Genomic DNA, 19,683 nt, shown 5'->3' with positions numbered 1-19,683 from the left:
AGGAGTGACATCACCGCCCTCCAGATATAAGATATATTATACAGGAGTGACATCACTGCCCTCCGGATATAAGATATATTATACAGGAGTGACATCACTGCCCTCCGGATATAAGATATATCATACAGGAGTGACATCACCGCTCTCCAGATATAAGATATATTATACAGAGTGACATCACCGCCCTCCAGATATAAGATATATTATACAGAGTGACATCACCGCCCTCCGGATATAAGATATATCATACAGGAGTGACATCACCGCCCTCCAGATATAAGATATATTATACAGAGTGACATCACCGCCCTCCAGATATAAGATATATTATACAGAGTGACATCACCGCCCTCCAGATATAAGATATATTATACAGAGTGACATCACCGCTCTCCAGATATAAGATATATTATACAGAGTGACATCACCGCTCTCCAGATATAAGATATATTATACAGAGTGACATCACTGCCCTCCGGATAAAAGATATATCATACAGGAGTGACATCACCGCTCTCCAGATATAAGATATATTATACAGAGTGACATCACCGCCCTCCAGATATAAGATATATTATACAGAGTGACATCACCGCCCTCCAGATATAAGATATATTATACAGAGTGACATCACCGCCCTCCAGATATAAGATATATTATATAGAGTGACATCACCGCCCTCCAGATATAAGATATATTATACAGGAGTGACATCACCGCCCTCCGGATATAAGATATATTATACAGAGTGACATCACCGCCCTCCAGATATAAGATATATTATACAGAGTGACATCACTGCCCTCCGGATATAAGATATATTATACAGGAGTGACATCACCGCCCTCCAGATATAAGATATATTATACAGAGTGACATCACCGCCCTCCAGATATAAGATATATTATACAGAGTGACATCACCGCCCTCCAGATATAAGATATATTATACAGAGTGACATCACCGCTCTCCAGATATAAGATATATTATACAGAGTGACATCACCGCCCTCCAGATATAAGATATATTATACAGAGTGACATCACCGCCCTCCAGATATAAGATATATTATACAGAGTGACATCACCGCCCTCCAGATATAAGATATATTATACAGAGTGACATCACCGCTCTCCAGATATAAGATATATTATACAGAGTGACATCACCGCCCTCCAGATATAAGATATATTATACAGAGTGACATCACCGCCCTCCAGATATAAGATATATTATACAGAGTGACATCACCGCCCTCCAGATATAAGATATATTATACAGAGTGACATCACCGCCCTCCAGATATAAGATATATTATACAGAGTGACATCACCGCCCTCCAGATATAAGATATATTATACAGGAGTGACATCACCGCCCTCCAGATATAAGATATATTATACAAGAGTGACATCACCGCTCTCCAGATATAAGATATATTATACAAAGTGACATCACCGCTCTCCAGATATAAGATATATTATACAGAGTGACATCACCGCCCTCCAGATATAAGATATATTATACAGAGTGACATCACTGCCCTCCGGATATAGGATATATTATACAGAGTGACATCACCGCCCTCCAGATATAAGATATATTATACAGAGTGACATCACCGCCCTCCAGATATAAGATATATTATACAGAGTGACATCACCGCTCTCCAGATATAAGATATATTATACAGGAGTGACATCACCGCTCTCCAGATATAAGATATATTATACAGGAGTGACATCACCGCCCTCCAGATATAAGATATATTATATAGAGTGACATCACCGCCCTCCAGATATAAGATATATTATATAGAGTGACATCACCGCCCTCCAGATATAAGATATATTATACAGAGTGACATCACCGCCCTCCGGATATAAGATATATTATATAGAGTGACATCACCGCCCTCCGGATATAAGATATATTATACAGGAGTGACATCACCGCCCTCCAGATATAAGATATATTATATAGAGTGACATCACCGCTCTCCAGATATAAGATATATTATACAGAGTGACATCACCGCCCTCCAGATATAAGATATATTATACAGAGTGACATCACCGCCCTCCAGATATAAGATATATTATACAGAGTGACATCACCGCTCTCCAGATATAAGATATATTATACAGGAGTGACATCACCGCCCTCCAGATATAAGATATATTATACAGGAGTGACATCACCGCCCTCCAGATATAAGATATATTATACAGAGTGACATCACCGCCCTCCAGATATAAGATATATTATACAGAGTGACATCACCGCCCTCCAGATATAAGATATATTATACAGAGTGACATCACCGCTCTCCAGATATAAGATATATTATACAGAGTGACATCACCGCTCTCCAGATATAAGATATATTATACAGGAGTGACATCACCGCTCTCCAGATATAAGATATATTATACAGAGTGACATCACCGCTCTCCGGATATAAGATATATTATACAGAGTGACATCACCGCTCTCCAGATATAGGATATATTATACAGGAGTGACATCACCGCCCTCCGGATATAAGATATATTATACAGGAGTGACATCACCGCCCTCCGGATATAGGATATATTATACAGGAGTGACATCACCGCTATAGTATATTATAATTCAGGCACACGTATGTCACATGTATGAGTAGTGATGAGCTGGGATCTCAGTTCTCTCATAGCTGCCCTCATTCCTCAGTGGTCCCTCCAATGGGTTAATGTCATTCCTGGCGCCCCTCCTGACGTGTCCGGGCAGACTGGGAGAGGAAAGCGTTTTCTCTGTAATTGTTGGCCGGATCCCAAAGCACAATCTGCCTTCCCAGATCGGACCGAACAAGAGAACAAAGCTGCAGAAACATGGAACATACAGCGGTGACTTCATCGCCCCCCAGACGCCGGGCGAGAGGGATGAGACGCGGCCCAAGTGGGCGCAGGGGAGCGGGCCGGGCCTTCAGCTGTACTTAGGCTTTGAGTTCACAACTCAGAGCTGCTGGAGACCCAGAAAAGTAAAACAGCGCTGCCAGGGGGCGAATATAACCGATCGACCTGACGCAGCATTTACAGCCTCTGAGTGGCCGCCATATTGGCCTGAAATGATCAAGCTGTGTGGGCTCTTAACGTATAAAAACAAAACTTTTTTTAAAATCTGTGTCCCCACAGGGAGATTTCCCATCACTTCCTGTCTTGTAGACTCAACATCTTCACAAATCCCTTTGAAGATGGTTGTCACAGGACCAAGCGTCCCCATTGGAAGATTTCCATTTATTCCTGTTCTGGCGGCAATGCAGCTTCCATTTCGTGTGACAATCGAAGAGAGCAAAGCGCCCTAACTGGGATGCAGACAGCAATAAAAACATGACGGTGGTTCTAACCCTTCACTACTCCTTCCAAATCTAAAATAAAAAGTCTTGCCTTTAGTTGTACTTTAAGGCACCTTAATCTGCACTGATGGCATGCTAAAGTGGCCTTTGGTTCATATTGTTCTGTATCATTTTAGCATGCCTTAAGCACATTTGCATCTTGCTGGAGCAGTGTCTTCTGATTGGATACTGGATTTCAGATACATCTCCCCACATAGCTGACAGATCTACAGTGTAACCCATTCATGGGCATGGCGATTCCCCACCCCCCCAAAACCGCGAGGAGCGGCATCTCACCACCACCAGGAGAAGCAAATGGGCAGTTAAAGCAATCCACATACACTATACAGTGAAGGAGATGCGTATTTGCTCCCCGGCTGATGCTGAATGTTCGCCCCTCACACAGAAATGATCGGTCTAACAATGGAATGTTCGCCCCTCACACAGAAATGATCGGTCTAACAATGGAATGTTCGCCCCTCACACAGAAATGATCGGTCTAACAATGGAATGTTCGCCCCTCACACAGAAATGATCGGTCTAACAATGGAATGTTCGCCCCTCACACAGAAATGATCGGTCTAACAATGGAATGTTCGCCCCTCACACAGAAATGATCGGTCTAACAATGGAATGTTCGCCCCTCACACAGAAATGATCGCTCTAACAATGGAATGTTCGCCCCTCACACAGAAATGATCGCTCTAACAATGGAATGTTCGGTGTAACACTGAGAGACAGAATTCAACAACAAATTCAGCAGAAATGCGTCTAACAAATGATGACTGATCTGCATGTTCATGAGGGAAAGGAAGGATTTGATCCCCTATCATTCAGCAGGATTTCTGGCTCCCAGGTGTCTCTCATACAGGTAACAAGCTGAGATTAGAAGCAGTCTCTTAAAGGGAGTGCTGCTAATCTCATTGTGTTACCTGTATAAAAGACACCTGTCCACAGGAGCCATCAAACCATCAGATTCCAAACTCTCCACCATGGCAAAGACCAAAGAGCTGTCCAAGGATGTCAGGGACAAGATGGTAGACCTACACAAGGCTGGACTGGGCTACCAAACTATGGCCAAGCAGCTTGGTGAGAAGGTGACAACAGTTGGTGCAATCATTCACAAATGGAAGAAACACAAAACAAGTGTCAGTCTCCCTAGGTCTGGTGCACCATGCAAGATCTCACCTCGTGGAGTGTCAATGATCATGAGAACAGTGAGGAATCATCCCAGAACTACACGTGAGGATCTTGTCAATGATCTCCAGGCAGCTGGGACCACAGTCACCAAGAAAACAATTGGTAAACACACTACGCCGACAAGGACTGAAATCCTGCAGTGCCCGCAAGGTCCCTCTGCTCAAGAAAGCCCATGTCCAGCCCGTCTGAAGTCTGCCACTGAACATCTGAATGATGCCGAGGAGGACTGGTGGGAAGTGTTGTGGTCAGAGGAGACCAAAATCCAGCTCTTTGGCATCAACTCAACTCGCCGTGTTTGGAGGAGGAGGAATGCTGCCTATGACCCCAAGAACACTATCCCAACTGTGAAACATGGTGGTGGAAACATTCTGCCTTGGGGGTGTTTTTCTGCTAAGGGGACAGGACAACTGCACCTCATCAAAGGGACAATGGACGGGGCAATGTACCCTCAAATCTTGGGTGAGAACCTTCTTCCCTCAGCCAGCGCATTGAAAATGGGTGGTGGATGGGTGTTCCAGCATGACAATGACCCAAAACACACGGCCAAGGCAACAAAGGAGCGGCTCAAGAAGAAGCACATTAAGGTCCTGGAGTGGCCTAGCCAGTCTCCAAACCATAATCCGATTGAAAATCTGTGGAGGGAGCTGAAAGTTCGAGTTGCCAAACGTCAGCCACCAAACCTTAATGACTTGGAGGGGATCTGCCAAGAGGAGTGGGCCAAAATCCCTCCTGAGATGTGTGCGAACCTGGGGGCCAACTCCAGGAAATGTCTGACCTCTGTGATTGCCAACAAGGGATTGGCCACCAAGTACTGTTTTGTGAAGTCATGTTTTGTGAAGGGGATCAAATCCTTCTTTCCCTCATGAACATGCAGATCAGTCATCATTTGTTAGACGCATTTCTGCTGAATTTGTTGTTGTATTCTGTCTCTCAGTGTTACACCGAACATTCCATTGTTAGAGCAATCATTTCTGTGTGAGGGGCGAACATTCCATTGTTAGACCGATCATTTCTGTGTGAGGGGCGAACATTCCATTGTTAGAGCGATCATTTCTGTGTGAGGGGCGAACATTCCATTGTTAGACCGATCATTTCTGTGTGAGGGGCGAACATTCCCATTGTTAGACCGATCATTTCTGTGTGAGGGGCGAACATTCAGCATCAGCAGGGGAGCAAATACACATTTCCTTCACTGTAGGTTATTATGTGAGATGCAGTTCTGATATTAAGGGAAGATATTTTGCTGCACTCACCGGCAGGCTGACCCTTGTATTTCAAATATCAGGAGATTGTACAATCAGATTCTGGCATGTGTGGTGAATGTAATGCCCAACTACAGGGGACTTTTTTAAAATAAAATAATCCCCCAGCTGGTGATTAAAATGAAAATCCAGCTCAGGCTGCAACATATTCCTCCTCCTGGGTGATGTCCTCGCAGTAATTCTTTCTGACCATTAGATGTCCTCAGTCTTCTGGGATGAAGAACTCTTGGGGGCTCATTCATAAACAATCGATGTGCGAACGTCTCAAGCATTGTGTGCAGCCGCCTCGAATGATCCTCAATTTTTTGCCTAATACATTTATTTACTATAATCTTCAACTCCATCTAGGCGATGTTTTCTATATTGAGATATTTCAGAAAAATATCACATTATGGCCACTAGATGGAGCTGATGTTCATAGAAAAGAAGCATATTAGGCAAATTATGGTGATACACTATATTGCCCCAAGTATTGGGCCCCGCCCTTTCCACACACATGACCTTTAATGGCCCCCCAGTCTTAGTCCGTAGGGTTCAATATTGATTTGGCCCCGCCCTTTCCACACACATGACCTTTAATGGCCCCCCAGTCTTAGTCCGTAGGGTTCAAAATTGAGTTGGCCCCGCCCTTTCCACACACATGACCTTTAATGGCCCCCCAGTCTTAGTCCGTAGGGTTCAAAATTGAGTTGGCCCCGCCCTTTCCACACACATGACCTTTAATGGCCCCCCCAGTCTTAGTCCGTAGGGTTCAATATTGAGTTGGCCCCGCCCTTTCCACACACATGACCTTTAATGACCCCCCAGTCTTAGTCCGTAGGGTTCAATATTGAGTTGGCCCCGCCCTTTCCCCCGCACATGACCTTTAATGGCCCCCCAGTCTTAGTCCGTAGGGTTCAATATTGAGTTGGCCCCGCCCTTTGCAGCTATAACAGCTTCAACTCTTCTGGGAAGGCCGTCCACAAGGTTTAGGAGGGTGTCTATGGGAAGGTTGGACCATTCTTCCAGAAGCACATTTGTCAGGTCAGGCACTGATGTCGGGGGAGGAGGCCTGGCTCGCAGTATCCGCTCTAATTCATCCCAAAGGTGTTCTATGGGGTTGAGGTCAGGACTCTGTGCAGGACAGTCAAGTTCCTCCACCCCAAACTGGCTCCTCCATGTCTTTATGGACCTTGCTTTGTGCACTGGTGGGCAGTCATGTTGGAACAGGAAGGGGCCATCCCCAAACTCTTCCCACAAAGCTGGGAGAATGAAATTGTCCAAAATGTCACCTTAAGAGTTCCCTTCACTGGAACTAGGGGGCCAAGCCCAACCCCTGAGGAACAACCCCACACCATAATCCCCCCTCCACCAAACTTTACACTTGGCACAATGCAGTCAGGCAAGTACCGTTCTCCTGGCAACCGCCAAACCCAGACACGTCCATCGGATTGCCAGACAGAGAAGCGTGATTGGTCACTCCAGAGAACATGCCTCCACTGCTCTAGTGTCCAGTGGCGGCGTGCTTTACACCACGGCATCCGACGCTTTGCATTGCACTTGGTGATGGAAGGCTTGGATGCAGCTGCCCGGCCATGGAAACCCATTCCATGAAGCTCTCTACGCACTGTTTTTGGGCTCATCTGAAGGCCACACCAAGTTTGGAGGTCTTTAGCCATTGACTCTGCAGACAGTTGGTGACTTCTGCGCACTGTGCGCTTCAGCATGCGCTGACCCCGCCCTGTCATGTGACGTGGCCTACCACTTGGTGGCTGAGTGGCTTGTGTTCCCAGTGGCTTCCACTTTGTTATAATTGCGCTGTGCTGTGTTTGAAAACATTAGATGCTGAGACGCAGCGAGCGGGGAGAGGGCGTCCTGTCTGGCCCAAGATGGACGCAAGAAATATTCTTGGCGGGGACACTGGGATTCCGTTCTGGTTGGGAAACTGTCTCATCCTCCACCCAATCACAGTGTGACGTCTGCACAGGGCAATGGGACTGGCCTGCGTTCATTTCAGAGGCGCGGAGGGTGGAGACACATGGAGAGAATATAAGGAGTAATCTATAGATGTCTGGATGTTACATTGTATCCACAGAATAATCTATAGATGGCTGGATGTTACATTGTAATCACGGAATAATCTATAGACGGCTGGATGATACATTGTAATCACGGAATAATCTATAGATGGCTGGATGTTACATTGTAATCACGGAATAATCTATAGACGGCTGGATGATACATTGTAATCACGGAATAATCGATAGATGGGTGGATGCTCTGTATTGATCGCCATCTAGTGGCTAAAAGTGGTATCGCTCTGTATTTAGCACCATCTCTGTTGGCAGTGCTCGGGCGCCCTCTAGCAGCTCTCCGTGGGATCGCGGTGTCTCGGGCGCCCTCTAGCAGCTCTCCGTGGGATTGCAGTGTCTCGGGCGCCATCTAGCAGCTCTCCGTGGTATCGCAGTGTCTCGGGCGCCCTCTAGCAGCTCTCCGTGGGATCGCAGTGTCTCGGGCGCCATCTAGCAGCTCTCCGTGGTATCGCAGTCTTACGGGGCGCCCTCTAGCAGCTCTCCGTGGGATCGCAGTGTCTCGGGCGCCCTCTAGCAGCTCTCCGTGGGATCGCAGTGTCTCGGGCGCCATCTAGCAGCTCTCCGTGGTATCGCAGTGTCTCGGGCGCCCTCTAGCAGCTCTCCGTGGGATCGCAGTGTCTCGGGCGCCATCTAGCAGCTCTCCGTGGTATCGCAGTCTTACGGGCGCCCTCTAGCAGCTCTCCGTGGGATCGCATTGTCTCGGGCGCCCTCTAGCAGCTCTCCGTGGTGTCGCAGTGTCTCGGGCGCCCTCTAGCAGCTCTCCGTGGTATCGCAGTGTCACGGGCGCCATCTAGCGGCACTCTCGGGTACGGTGCTGTCAGTTTGTCCGCTGTGAATAAAGCTGTGTGAGGCCCGGAGTCCGGAGTGTCCTTGTGTCATGGAGAGATACCCGGAAAGCAAACTTGCGAGCCGACCGCAGGGGTTGGACCCGGCCCGGTACTATGAACAGACCCTGGAGCAGAGGAGGCTGCAGGAGGAGAGGGTGGCCATCCGGGCGAGACTGAAGAGAGAATATCAACTGGAACTTAACAACCCCCATAGGAAGGGGCTGGTGGTGAGTGATGGGGCCCTGGGGAGGGATGGGTATAACGGAGGGGAAGAGGGGGGATGGGTATAACGGAGGGGAAGATGGGTATAACGGACGGGTAGAGGTCCTCGGGAGGAGGGGGATGGGTATAACGGAGGGGTAGAGGGGGGATGGGTATAATGGAGGGGAAGAGGGGGGATGGGTATAACGGAGGGGTAGAGGTCCTCGGGAGGAGGGGGATGGGTATAACGGAGGGGTAGAGGGGGGGATGGGTATAACGGAGGGGAAGAGGGGGGATGGGTATAACGGAGGGGTAGAGGGGGGATGGGTATAACGGAGGGGAAGAGGGGGGATGGGTATAACGGAGGGGAAGAGGGGGGATGGGTATAACGGAGGGGAAGAGGGGGGATGGGTATAACGGAGGGGAAGAGGGGGGATGGGTATAACGGAGGGGTAGAGGCCCTTAGGTGGAGGGGGGTGGGTATAATGGATGGGTAGAGGGGGATGGGTATAACGGAGGGCTAGAGGCTCTTGGGGGGATGGGTATAACGGAGGGGTAGAGGCCCTTGGGGGGATGGGTATAACGGAGGGGTAGAGGCCCTTGGGGGATGGGTATAACGGAGGAGAAGAGGCCCGAGGGGGGATGGGTATAACGGAGAAGAAGAGGCCCGAGGGGGGATGGGTATAACGGAGAAGAAGAGGCCCGAGGGGGGATGGGTATAACGGAGGAGAAGAGGCCCGAGGGGGGATGGGTATAACGGAGGAGAAGAGGCCCGAGGGGGGATGGGTATAACGGAGGAGAAGAGGCCCGAGGGGGGATGGGTATAACGGAGGGGTAGAGGCCCGAGGGGGGATGGGTATAACGGAGGGGTAGAGGCCCGAGGGGGGATGGGTATAACGGAGGGGTAGAGGCCCGAGGGGGGATGGGTATAACGGAGGGGTAGAGGCCCGAGGGGGGATGGGTATAACGGAGGGGTAGAGGGGGGGGATGGGTATAACGGAGGGGTAGAGGTCCTCGGGAGGAGGGGGATGGGTATAACGGAGGGGTAGAGGGGGGGATGGGTATAACGGAGGGGAAGAGGGGGGATGGGTATAACGGAGGGGAAGAGGGGGGATGGGTATAACGGAAGGGAAGAGGGGGGATGGGTATAACGGAGGGGTAGAGGCCCTTAGGTGGAGGGGGGTGGGTATAATGGATGGGTAGAGGGGGGATGGGTATAACGGAGGGCTAGAGGCTCTTGGGGGGATGGGTATAACGGAGGAGAAGAGGCCCGAGGGGGGATGGGTATAACGGAGAAGAAGAGGCCCGAGGGGGGATGGGTATAACGGAGGAGAAGAGGCCCGAGGGGGGATGGGTATAACGGAGGAGAAGAGGCCCGAGGGGGGATGGGTATAACGGAGGGGTAGAGGCCCGAGGGGGGATGGGTATAACGGAGGGGTAGAGGCCCGAGGGGGGATGGGTATAACGGAGGGGTAGAGGGGGGGGATGGGTATAACGGAGGGGTAGAGGGGGGGGATGGATATAACGTAGGGGTAGAGGGGGGGGATGGGTATAATGGAGGGGTAGAGGCCCTCGGGTGGAGGGGGTGGGTATAATGGATGGGTGGAGGGGGATGGGTATGATGGAGGGGTAGAGGTATGAGAAAGGTTCCCTTTTTTTTTTTTTTTTTTTTTTTTTTATTAATTGTTTTATTATTCTTAATAAACACAGACGACAGAAGAAAACTTTAAACCAAAGGAGCCCCCGCAGGGGTAGAGCCATAGGCCCAACAAATCTAACACAGAAACTAACTGGAAAGCACCCCTGGATGAGGTGGGGGAGGGGGGGGGGTACAGGACATGCAAGGCTTAACCCAGTACAGTTAGATGAAGAGACCATAAGAACACGGAAGGGACTCGACAATTAAGGAAACGCACAGTAAATAACTACAAACAAATCAAGTCCTCCTATCATCCGCCTATCATCCGCCATGGTGGCGGTGGAGACCTTATCTAACCAGCAGGACCAAATTTTGTCAAATGTACGGGGGCATCCTTTAGTTTGATATAGGGGCAGATTAGGGTTTACTAAACGTTTCCAGAAAGTTCTGGCAGGAGGAGAGCGCTGCTTCCAGCACAAACATAACAAAGTATTAAGAAGGGTACGTTTGGCCCCAGCGGGAGCTTAGGGTTCCACCAGCCCCAACGGGCAATACTTCGGGTCAAGGGGGACTGTGATTTGCACTCTATCTCCAATTATTTGTAACACTTCCTGCCAATAAGACACAATAGCGGACAAGACCAGAATATATGAAAGAATTCCCCACCCTGATGTGACGAACGCCAACATGCTGGAGGGAGGGAAGGGTTCATTCTGTGCAGCCGATGTGGAGTCAAGTAGGCCCTCTGTAGAACTTTAAATTGAATTCTCTCTGGTGGAGACTAGGGGAGAGAAGGGAGAATCCCAAATCTTGGACCAGTCCTCATCATCCAGGCTAGGGATATTCACCCTCCATTTCTGATGTAGGGATGCCAATTCGGAGTTGGCCGCCACAAGAAGGTATCGGTATAATTCCAACGTGGGTTTTTCCAAATTTGGTCGCCTCCAGCTCCGAGTACGAGAGGGAAATTGGTTGACCTGAGAACTGGTTTCTGAAGGCATGGAGAAGCTGAAGATATCTATAGTAATACTGCGAGGGCAGATTGAATTTAGATTGGAGAAATGAAAAGGGATCAAACCATTATGACCAGTAATGTGCTCCAGTGTTTTAATTTTGTATTTAGCCCAGGCCTAGGGATTCTGGGATCGTGGGAAAGTGAGCTGTTCAGCCAATGTGGAGTATGCCGGGACAAGGTATTAGAGGGGAGGGATTCCGTTCTAAGCCCAGGCCCGAAGAGTGGTATACATGGATGTTGTGAGGCTATGGGGCAATCTTAATCCCCTGAACACTAGAGATTGGAGGGCTTCCGGAGATTTCAAAATGGCGGCCTGCAGGAAAACAGAGGTGTTGGTCAAGTCTGGCTGTAACCACCAGTGCACAGTAACAAGCTGAGCAGCAAGGAAGTATTTGAAACAATCCGGCATTGCCAAACCTCCTCTATCCGTAGGTCTAGTGAGGGTAGTGAGCTTCTATCTGGGAGGCTTAGTTCCCCAAAGAAATGGAGGGAACAATTGGTTTATTTTTAAAAAGAATGACATGGGGAGCCAATGTGGGAAATTTGAAAAATATACGTAAATTTGTGAAGTATTTTTCATTTTTAAAAGATTAATACGGCTAATTAGAGAAAGGGGCAAGTTACTCCATGCCTTCAGTTTGGACTGACCTCGGACCATATTGGATGGAGATTCAATTCTATAAAATCAGAGGCCTTCTTGGGGACTACAAAACCTAAATAAGTAAATTTATCCACCCACTGTAAGGGAGAAGTAGAGGAGGAGGCCGGTGCTCCCTCATCCACTGGGAAGAACAGTGACTTATGCCAGTTGACCCTCAGACCTGTGAATCTAGAGAATGAGCCCATAGGATGAAGGGAAGGCCCAGCATTATTTAGAAAGAATAACAGGTCATCTGCATGTAAGGCCACTCTCCCCTCCAACCATCCCACCCGGAGGCCAACAATATCTGGAGAAACTCGAAGGGCTTCAGCTATAGGCTCCATCGCCACAACAAAGCACGCTGGGGAGAGGGGACATCCTTGTCTGGTACCACATTGTAAGTGCAAGGAAGTAGAGCGAAGGCCACCCACCCGTAGCTTTGCCAGAGGATTTCGAGTATAGGGTCTGTAGCCATTCTATAAACCTTAAAGGGAAACCCATCCAACGTAACGCCTCCCATAGGTAGAAGTCCATTGGGAGGACATCAGGCCCCAGAGCCTTGCCATTAGGGAAGGAGCCTACAGCCGTGGAGACCTCTGGGGTAATGACCGAAACTAACGGCTGACCCTCAGACCTGCGAATCTAGAGAATGAGTCCATAAGATGAAGGGAAGGCCCGGCATCATTTAGAAACAATAAAAGGTCATCTGCATGTAAGGCCACCCTCTCCTTCAACCATCCCACCCGGAGGCCAACAATATCTGGAGGAACTGGAAGGGCTTCAGCTATAGGCTCCATCGCCACAGCAAAGAGGGCTGGGGGGAGGGGACATCCTTGTTTGGTACCACATTGTAAGTGCAAGGAAGTAGAGAGAAGGCCACCCACCCGTAGCTTTGACAGAGGATTTCGAGTATAGGGTCTGTAGCCATTATATAAACCTTAAAGGGAAACCCATCCAACGTAACGCCTCCCATAGGTAAACCCATTCCTCCGTATCAAAGGCTTTCTCCATATCTAGAGTGGCTGTAGTCCTAGAGCCCTCATTTAGGTGAGTGATATGTATATTAGAGGATCTACCAGGCATGAAACCCATCTGCTCTGAGTCTATAATTGACTTTTATCACCTTATTCAGCCTAATGGATAAAAGTTTGGTGAGGATTTTGAGGTCACTGTTAAGAAGAGCTATAGGCCTTTATGAAGTGCAAAGTTTCGGATCCTTGCCCGGTTTATGGAGCAATACTATGTGTGCCTCATGCATGGGAGGTCAATACAAGGACATCAATATAGGGGCTAGAACAGCAATGGGCAAACTACGGCCCGGCGGACCTTTTAATCCGGCCCGCGGAGCTAGGCTCCTCTCACAGTCCGCCCTGAAGACCGGTGTAGCATGAAAATCTGTCTCCTATGAGGATCTGTCCCCCTCGACGTATCTGCGCATGTGCCGGAGATCGCCGATCGGCTGCTAATGCCTGAAACTGGCACATGCGCAGATACGTCGAGGGGGACAGATCCTCATAGGAGACAGATTTTCATGCTACGCCGGAACGGCGCGGGAACACGGCGAGAGGAACGCACGGAGCAAAGGTAAGTGAATTGACACAGGGGGGACTTGGGGACTTAATATGGGGGATGAATTACTATAGGGGGGATGAATTACTATAGGGGGGATGAATTACTATATGGGGGATGAATTACTATATGGGGGATGAATTACTATGGGGGATGAATTACTATATGGGGGATGAATTACTATATGGGGGATGAATTACTATATGGGGGGATGAATTACTATATGGGGGATGAATTACTATATGGGGATGAATTACTATAGGGGGGATGAATTACTATATGGGGGATGAATTACTATGGGGGATGAATTACTATATGGGGGATGAATTACTATATGGGGGATGAATTACTATATGGGGGATGAATTACTATAGGGGGGATGAATTACTATATGGGGGATGAATTACTATATGGGGGATGAATTACTATATGGGGGATGAATTACTATATGGGGGATGAATTACTATGGGGGATGAATTACTATATGGGGGATGAATTCCTATAGGGGGGATGAATTCCTATATGGGGGGATGAATTACTATATGGGGGATTAATTACTATGCTTACTATGGGGGAATATTACTATACTTACTATGGATGACACATACACATCATTCATCTACTCTTGGTCTGGCCCCCGGGTCCAATATATGAACCCATTGCGGCCCTCAAGTCAAAAAGTTTGCCCACCCCTGGGCTAGAACATCTGTACGAGTCATGTAGAAGTCCATCTGGAGGCCACCAGGCCCCGGAGCCTTGCCATTAGGGAAGGAGCCTACAGCCGTGGAGACCTCCTCTGGGGTAATGTCCGAAACTAACGGCACATTCCGAATTGGAAAGCCAACCAAGGGCCAAAGGATCTAACAGAGCAGCCAAATCAGAAGGGTTGAAATTAGAGGGAAAAGATGAGGTGTAGTAATTTTTAAATTCGTTCAAAATAGCTTCTTGGGAGGACACCACCACCCCGTCCGCGGCACAGATTTCAGGGATAATAGTGACAGGTCTATCATGCCGAGTCGTCGTTGCCAACAACCTACTGTTTTTGTCCCCGAATTACCTACGACCTGTACATCCAACCTAGTAAATTCAGACATGTGACTGTCGGCGAGGAAGTCATGGCCGTCTACAGTAGGAGCGGATGAATAGAAAGGTTCCGTTTAGTTCCGAGTCTCGGGGTGATCTGCTCGGTGTAATATACAGCGTCGGGCTCCGTGAACTCCTCCCTGAAGTCACATGTCTTTCTCTTGTCTCCTTTAGCAAGACCCGGCGGTGGAACGATGGATGTTCGCACGCAATTACAACATTTTGCCCAACGCCAGACTGACCCCTAAAGTGTGTCTGCGCGGCGCCCTGTCCTTCGCTGGACCTTTGCTCTTCTTGTACGTTGTCGCAGGCTGGGATCGGGTAAGTGACTCGGGGGTGTGATATGAATGAACAGATTCCATTAAAGATCACTCCGGTCCATTGGGGGTTTTTTAGATTTCTTTAGAGATTTTTTTTTTGTTTTTTTTCCCTTGCCTGTTTCCCTTTTGGGGAGATTTTCTTACTTCCTGGGATCTGAGGGCTACTAACCCTTTGCCGTTTTACCAAACGCAATCCAGGATTTTGGGTGAAGTTTATAAGCCTGTCCTGATTTTAGTTATTGCTCCTTGATGTGGTCGGCACCCATATGGATCATTGGCTCGCTGAAGAGGTTAGATTGGGTTGGCAGCCTGAACGTTGTTGTGTCAATGTCCACATACTCCTGTGGTGTTGTGCAAAGAGAGTGCTAATTTAGTAATGGCAGGGCCTGGTGTCTGGGTGTGTGGGAGGTGTTGTACGTGTGGGAGGTGTTGCCTGGGTGTACGTGCGGGAGGTGTTGCCTGGGTGTACGTGCGGGAGGTGTTGCCTGGGTGTACGTGCGGGAGGTGTTGCCTGGGTGTACGTGCGGGAGGTGTTGCCTGGGTGTACGTGCGGGAGGTGTTGCCTGGGTGTACGTGCGGGAGGTGTTGCCTGGGGGTATGTGTGGGAGGTGTTTTCTGCTGCCTGGGGGGGGGTGTGTGTGGGAGCTGTTGTCTGCTGCCTGGGGGGGGGGGGGGGGTGTGTGGGAGGTGTTGCCTGGGTGTATGTGTGGGAGGTGTTGCCTGGGGGTATGTGTGGGAGGTGTTGCCTGGGGGTATGTGTGGGAGGTGTTTCCTGGGGGTGTGTGTGTGGGAGGTGGTGCCTGCGGGTGTGTGTGTGGGAGGTGGTGCCTGCGGGTGTGTGTGTGGGAGGTGGTGCCTGCGGGTGTGTGTGTGGGAGGTGGTGCCTGCGGGTGTGTGTGTGGGAGGTGGTGCCTGCGGGTGTGTGTGTGGGAGGTGGTGCCTGGGGGTGTGTGTGGGGGAGGTGGTGCCTGGGGGTGTGTGTGTGTGGGAGGTGGTGCCTGGGGGTGTGTGTGTGTGGGAGGTGGTGCCTGGGGGTGTGTGTGTGTGGGAGGTGGTGCCTGGGGGTGTGTGTGTGTGTGGGAGGTGGTGCCTGGGGGTGTGTGTGTGTGGGAGGTGGTGCCTGGGGGTGTGTGTGTGTGGGAGGTGGTGCCTGGGGGTGTGTGTGTGGGAGGTGGTGCCTGGGGGTGTGTGTGTGGGAGGTGGTGCCTGGGGGTGTGTGTGTGGGAGGTGGTGCCTGCGGGTGTGTGTGTGGGAGGTGGTGCCTGGGGGTGTGTGTGTGGGAGGTGTTGTCTGCTTCCTGGGGGTGTGTGTGTGGGGGGGTGGTGCCTGGGGGTGTGTGTGTGGGAGGTGTTGTCTGCTGCCTGGGGGTGTGTGTGTGTGGGGGGTGGTGCCTGGGGGTGTGTGTGTGGGAGGTGTTGTCTGCTGCCTGGGGGTGTGTGTGGGGGAGGTGGTGTCTGGTGCTGGGGGGGGAATGCGCTTGGGAGGTGGTATTTGGTGCCGAGGGGGGTACGCGTGGGAGGTGGTGTCTGGTGCCTGATTGCTATAATCCCTGTACAGCAGAGCTCGGAGTAGGGAGGTAAGAAGCCGGGGGTAGTAGTTCATGAGTTCATTGTTGGTTTTCCCCCAATCTTCACCATCCTGGTTCTTCCTGTGAGGTGAGAGTCCGAGGTGCGGGTGGGAAGCATATAAGATGACATCTGTGGTTCCCATAGTTCATGGTGTTTGCCGCATCAAGGCTTTCATGGCCTGGTGTCCACTACATGGAGCTGATGATCATAGACAATAAATATTTACTATGATCTCCCTCTAGTGGACATAACGTAGTATTTTCCTGATTCACTCTATGAATGAATAACATTCGACCTGGAGGGAAACCAGCTTAATAACATTCGATTTTGTCCCCAGTTTCACAGAAGGTACATACATACATACATACATACATACATACATACATACATACAGTCGCACAGGATAAATAGTTTTGCTTTTTTTTTGTATTTTTTGGCTACACAACACTAAGGAGTGTATTTATTGGTTCTACATTGTGCCTTACCTACAACCCCCCCTGTGGTGATGTTCCCCCCAGTAGGTTTTGTCAGGTTTGATGCACAATTTAGAAATCTACGAGACCGATAGGAGCAGAGTTAAGGCCAGCCATTGTTTTCATTCCATATGACAACACAGGAGCACAATTGGGCGACATGGATAGAGCGTTGTCACCCTATAACAGGAGGGACCTTCATGGCAGGATCACCAGGGATTATTTTCGGTTGAGAAGTACAGGTGAATCGGGCTGCATTGTGTGCAATGGCTGGATGGAGACTATGGTCATGCAGCAGACCGGATTTATTGGCTGCTGCAGCTCAAACCGTTATTGGTCAGGTGGGAAGAATGGCCGTCCACCAGTGACTGAGCAAGTCAAGGAGCAAAAAAAGAAGCTGGCTGCATGTCCTGAACATTCAAAAGCTGACAACTTTATTATACCAGACAAATGAACAAAGAGTCCCCGCCTGACCCCCACGTCTATTCTTTAGGGCACGGGTGTCATAACCGGCGGCCCTCTAGTTGTTGCCAAACTACAAGTTCCATGAGGGATTGACAGTTACAGGCATGACTCCCAAAGGCAGAGGCATGATGGGACTTGTAGTTTCACAACAGCTGGAGGGCCACCAGTTCGCCACCCCTTGCTTTAGGGGGGAAACCAGTCAGAGGAGGGGGTCTTAGGCCACGACTCCTTGCTTGTCTGGACTTCTAAAGTTGTCAGAGGCTACATTTCCATGGAGCGCGGCCAGCTTTTTCTCTCCTGGACTCGCGCTGCATAGAGTGCCATCACCTGGTTTTGTCAGAAGGGTGAGCCTGTGTAAGGCTTGGCACTCGCACAGCCCATGTTCTGAGGTTTAGGCCTTGCCTGCTGTTCTGCGATTGGTCTGTTTTTTTGTTTTTTTTCTGTTTTGTCATTAATGAAGTGACCCCTCTCTCTGTGTTCACCCCTTCACAGGCACGGAAGGAGAGGGAGTTTAAGGAAGGAAAGGACGACAATCCCTTTTCATTTACACTCTGAGCACCACTGCGCCCGCCAGGACAGAGCCGCCAGTCCCTGCGTCACCGAAATAAACGTGTTTTGTCATACGATGATTCCTCTCTTACTTGTTTGGCTGGATTTCTAAGGAACCTGTAATACTATATATGGGAACAGAATTGTAAAATATTCTAAAATAAAGGTGTAAATATGTCAGATGTGTAAAACGTGACCGAAACCCGTTATTGGGCAATCGTCGCACCAAGCGCACGCCTCTGCGCACTCCTCCATCTTTCCTTTGTTTCCCCTTCATAGGGTTCTATGCAGTACAAAGGGTCTAGTACAGCAAGTCCTAGAGCAGAAATCTGAAAACTACGGCCCAATGGTTACCCACGACCGGTCCCTGTGGTAGGATTGGAAAGAGGGTGTCAGGGACTGGAAGCCAGAAGATGCGCATTTTTTACTTCCAATGACCACTTTCGTAGGGGCACTTGTACCTCCTCTGACCACCTCCGTAGGGTCACTTGTACCTCCTCCGACCACCTCCGTAGGGTCACTTGTACCTCCTCCGGCCACCTCCGTAGGGTCACTTGTACCTCCTCCGGCCACCTCCGTAGGGTCACTTGTACCTCCTCCGGCCACCTCCGTAGGGCCTCTGGTACCTCCTCCGGCCACCTCCGTAGGGCCTCTGGTACCTCCTCCGTCCACCGCCGTAGGGCCTCTGGTACCTCCTCCGGCCACCGCCGTAGGGCCTCTGGTACCTCCTCCGGCCACCGCCGTAGGGCCTCTGGTACCTCCTCCGGCCACCGCCGTAGGGCCTCTGGTACCTCCTCCGGCCACCGCCGTAGGGCCTCTGGTACCACCACTGATGTAGGGGCACCTGTAGCTCATCTAATTGCCTACATGGGGCACATCTACTCTACGCTGACCACCTCCATAGGGGCATTGGTACCTCCTCTGACCACTGCTGTAGGGCCATTGGTACCGCCACTGACGTAAGGGCACCTGTAGCTTGTCTGATCGCCTACATGGGTCACATCTACTCTACGCTGACCATGGACATAATGACACCTCTAGTACCTCCTCTGACCACTGCTGTAGGGCCACTGGTACCGCCACTGACGTAGGGGCACATGTAGTTCATCTGATCGCCTACATGGGGCACATCTACTCTACGCTGACCATGGACATAATGACACCTCTAGTACCTCCTCTGACCACTGCCGTAGGGCCACTGGTGCCTCCTCTGACCACTGCCGTAGGGCCACTGGTACTGCCACTGACGTAGGGGCACCTGTAGCTCATCTGATCGCCTACATGGGGCACATCTACCCTGCTGACCATGGACATAATGACACCTCTGGTATCTCCTCTGACCACCACCGTAGGACCACTGGTACCTCCACTGACGTAGGGGCACCTGTAGCTCGTCTGATCACCTACATGGGGCACATCTACTCCAC

General features: G+C 50.0%; 1 protein-coding gene across 1 annotated transcript; it reads left to right on the top strand.

Annotated features, from left to right (window-relative positions):
• The first annotated feature begins 8,731 nt into the window (after window positions 1-8,731).
• LOC149436798 (NADH dehydrogenase [ubiquinone] 1 beta subcomplex subunit 4-like) lies at window positions 8,732-18,330 on the top strand. Its single transcript, XM_089661451.1, has 3 exons — window positions 8,732-8,961; window positions 15,056-15,202; window positions 18,200-18,330. The coding sequence occupies exons 1-3, from the start codon at window positions 8,785-8,787 to the stop codon at window positions 18,260-18,262; spliced, it is 387 nt and encodes a 128-aa protein (XP_089517577.1). The 5' UTR covers window positions 8,732-8,784; the 3' UTR covers window positions 18,263-18,330.
• The last annotated feature ends 1,353 nt before the right edge of the window (window positions 18,331-19,683 follow it).

Source organism: Staurois parvus, unplaced genomic scaffold (genome assembly GCF_062004578.1).
Source record: "Staurois parvus isolate SC_StPar_1 unplaced genomic scaffold, SC_StPar_1.0 ptg001341l, whole genome shotgun sequence".
Lineage (NCBI taxonomy): Eukaryota > Metazoa > Chordata > Amphibia > Anura > Ranidae > Staurois > Staurois parvus.
Note: the sequence above shows the minus strand (reverse complement) of the source record. Positions and strands in the feature narration are given on the sequence as shown.

Excerpts from the sequence above, each read along its gene's own strand:
- LOC149436798 (XM_089661451.1), top strand. The coding sequence starts at position 8,785 with ATGGAGAGATACCCGGAAAGCAAACTTGCGAGCCGACCGCAGGGGTTG. Across the intron at positions 8,962-15,055 it reads CCCATAGGAAGGGGCTGGTG|CAAGACCCGGCGGTGGAACG; the intron begins GTGAGTGATGGG and ends TGTCTCCTTTAG. Across the intron at positions 15,203-18,199 it reads TTGTCGCAGGCTGGGATCGG|GCACGGAAGGAGAGGGAGTT; the intron begins GTAAGTGACTCG and ends ACCCCTTCACAG.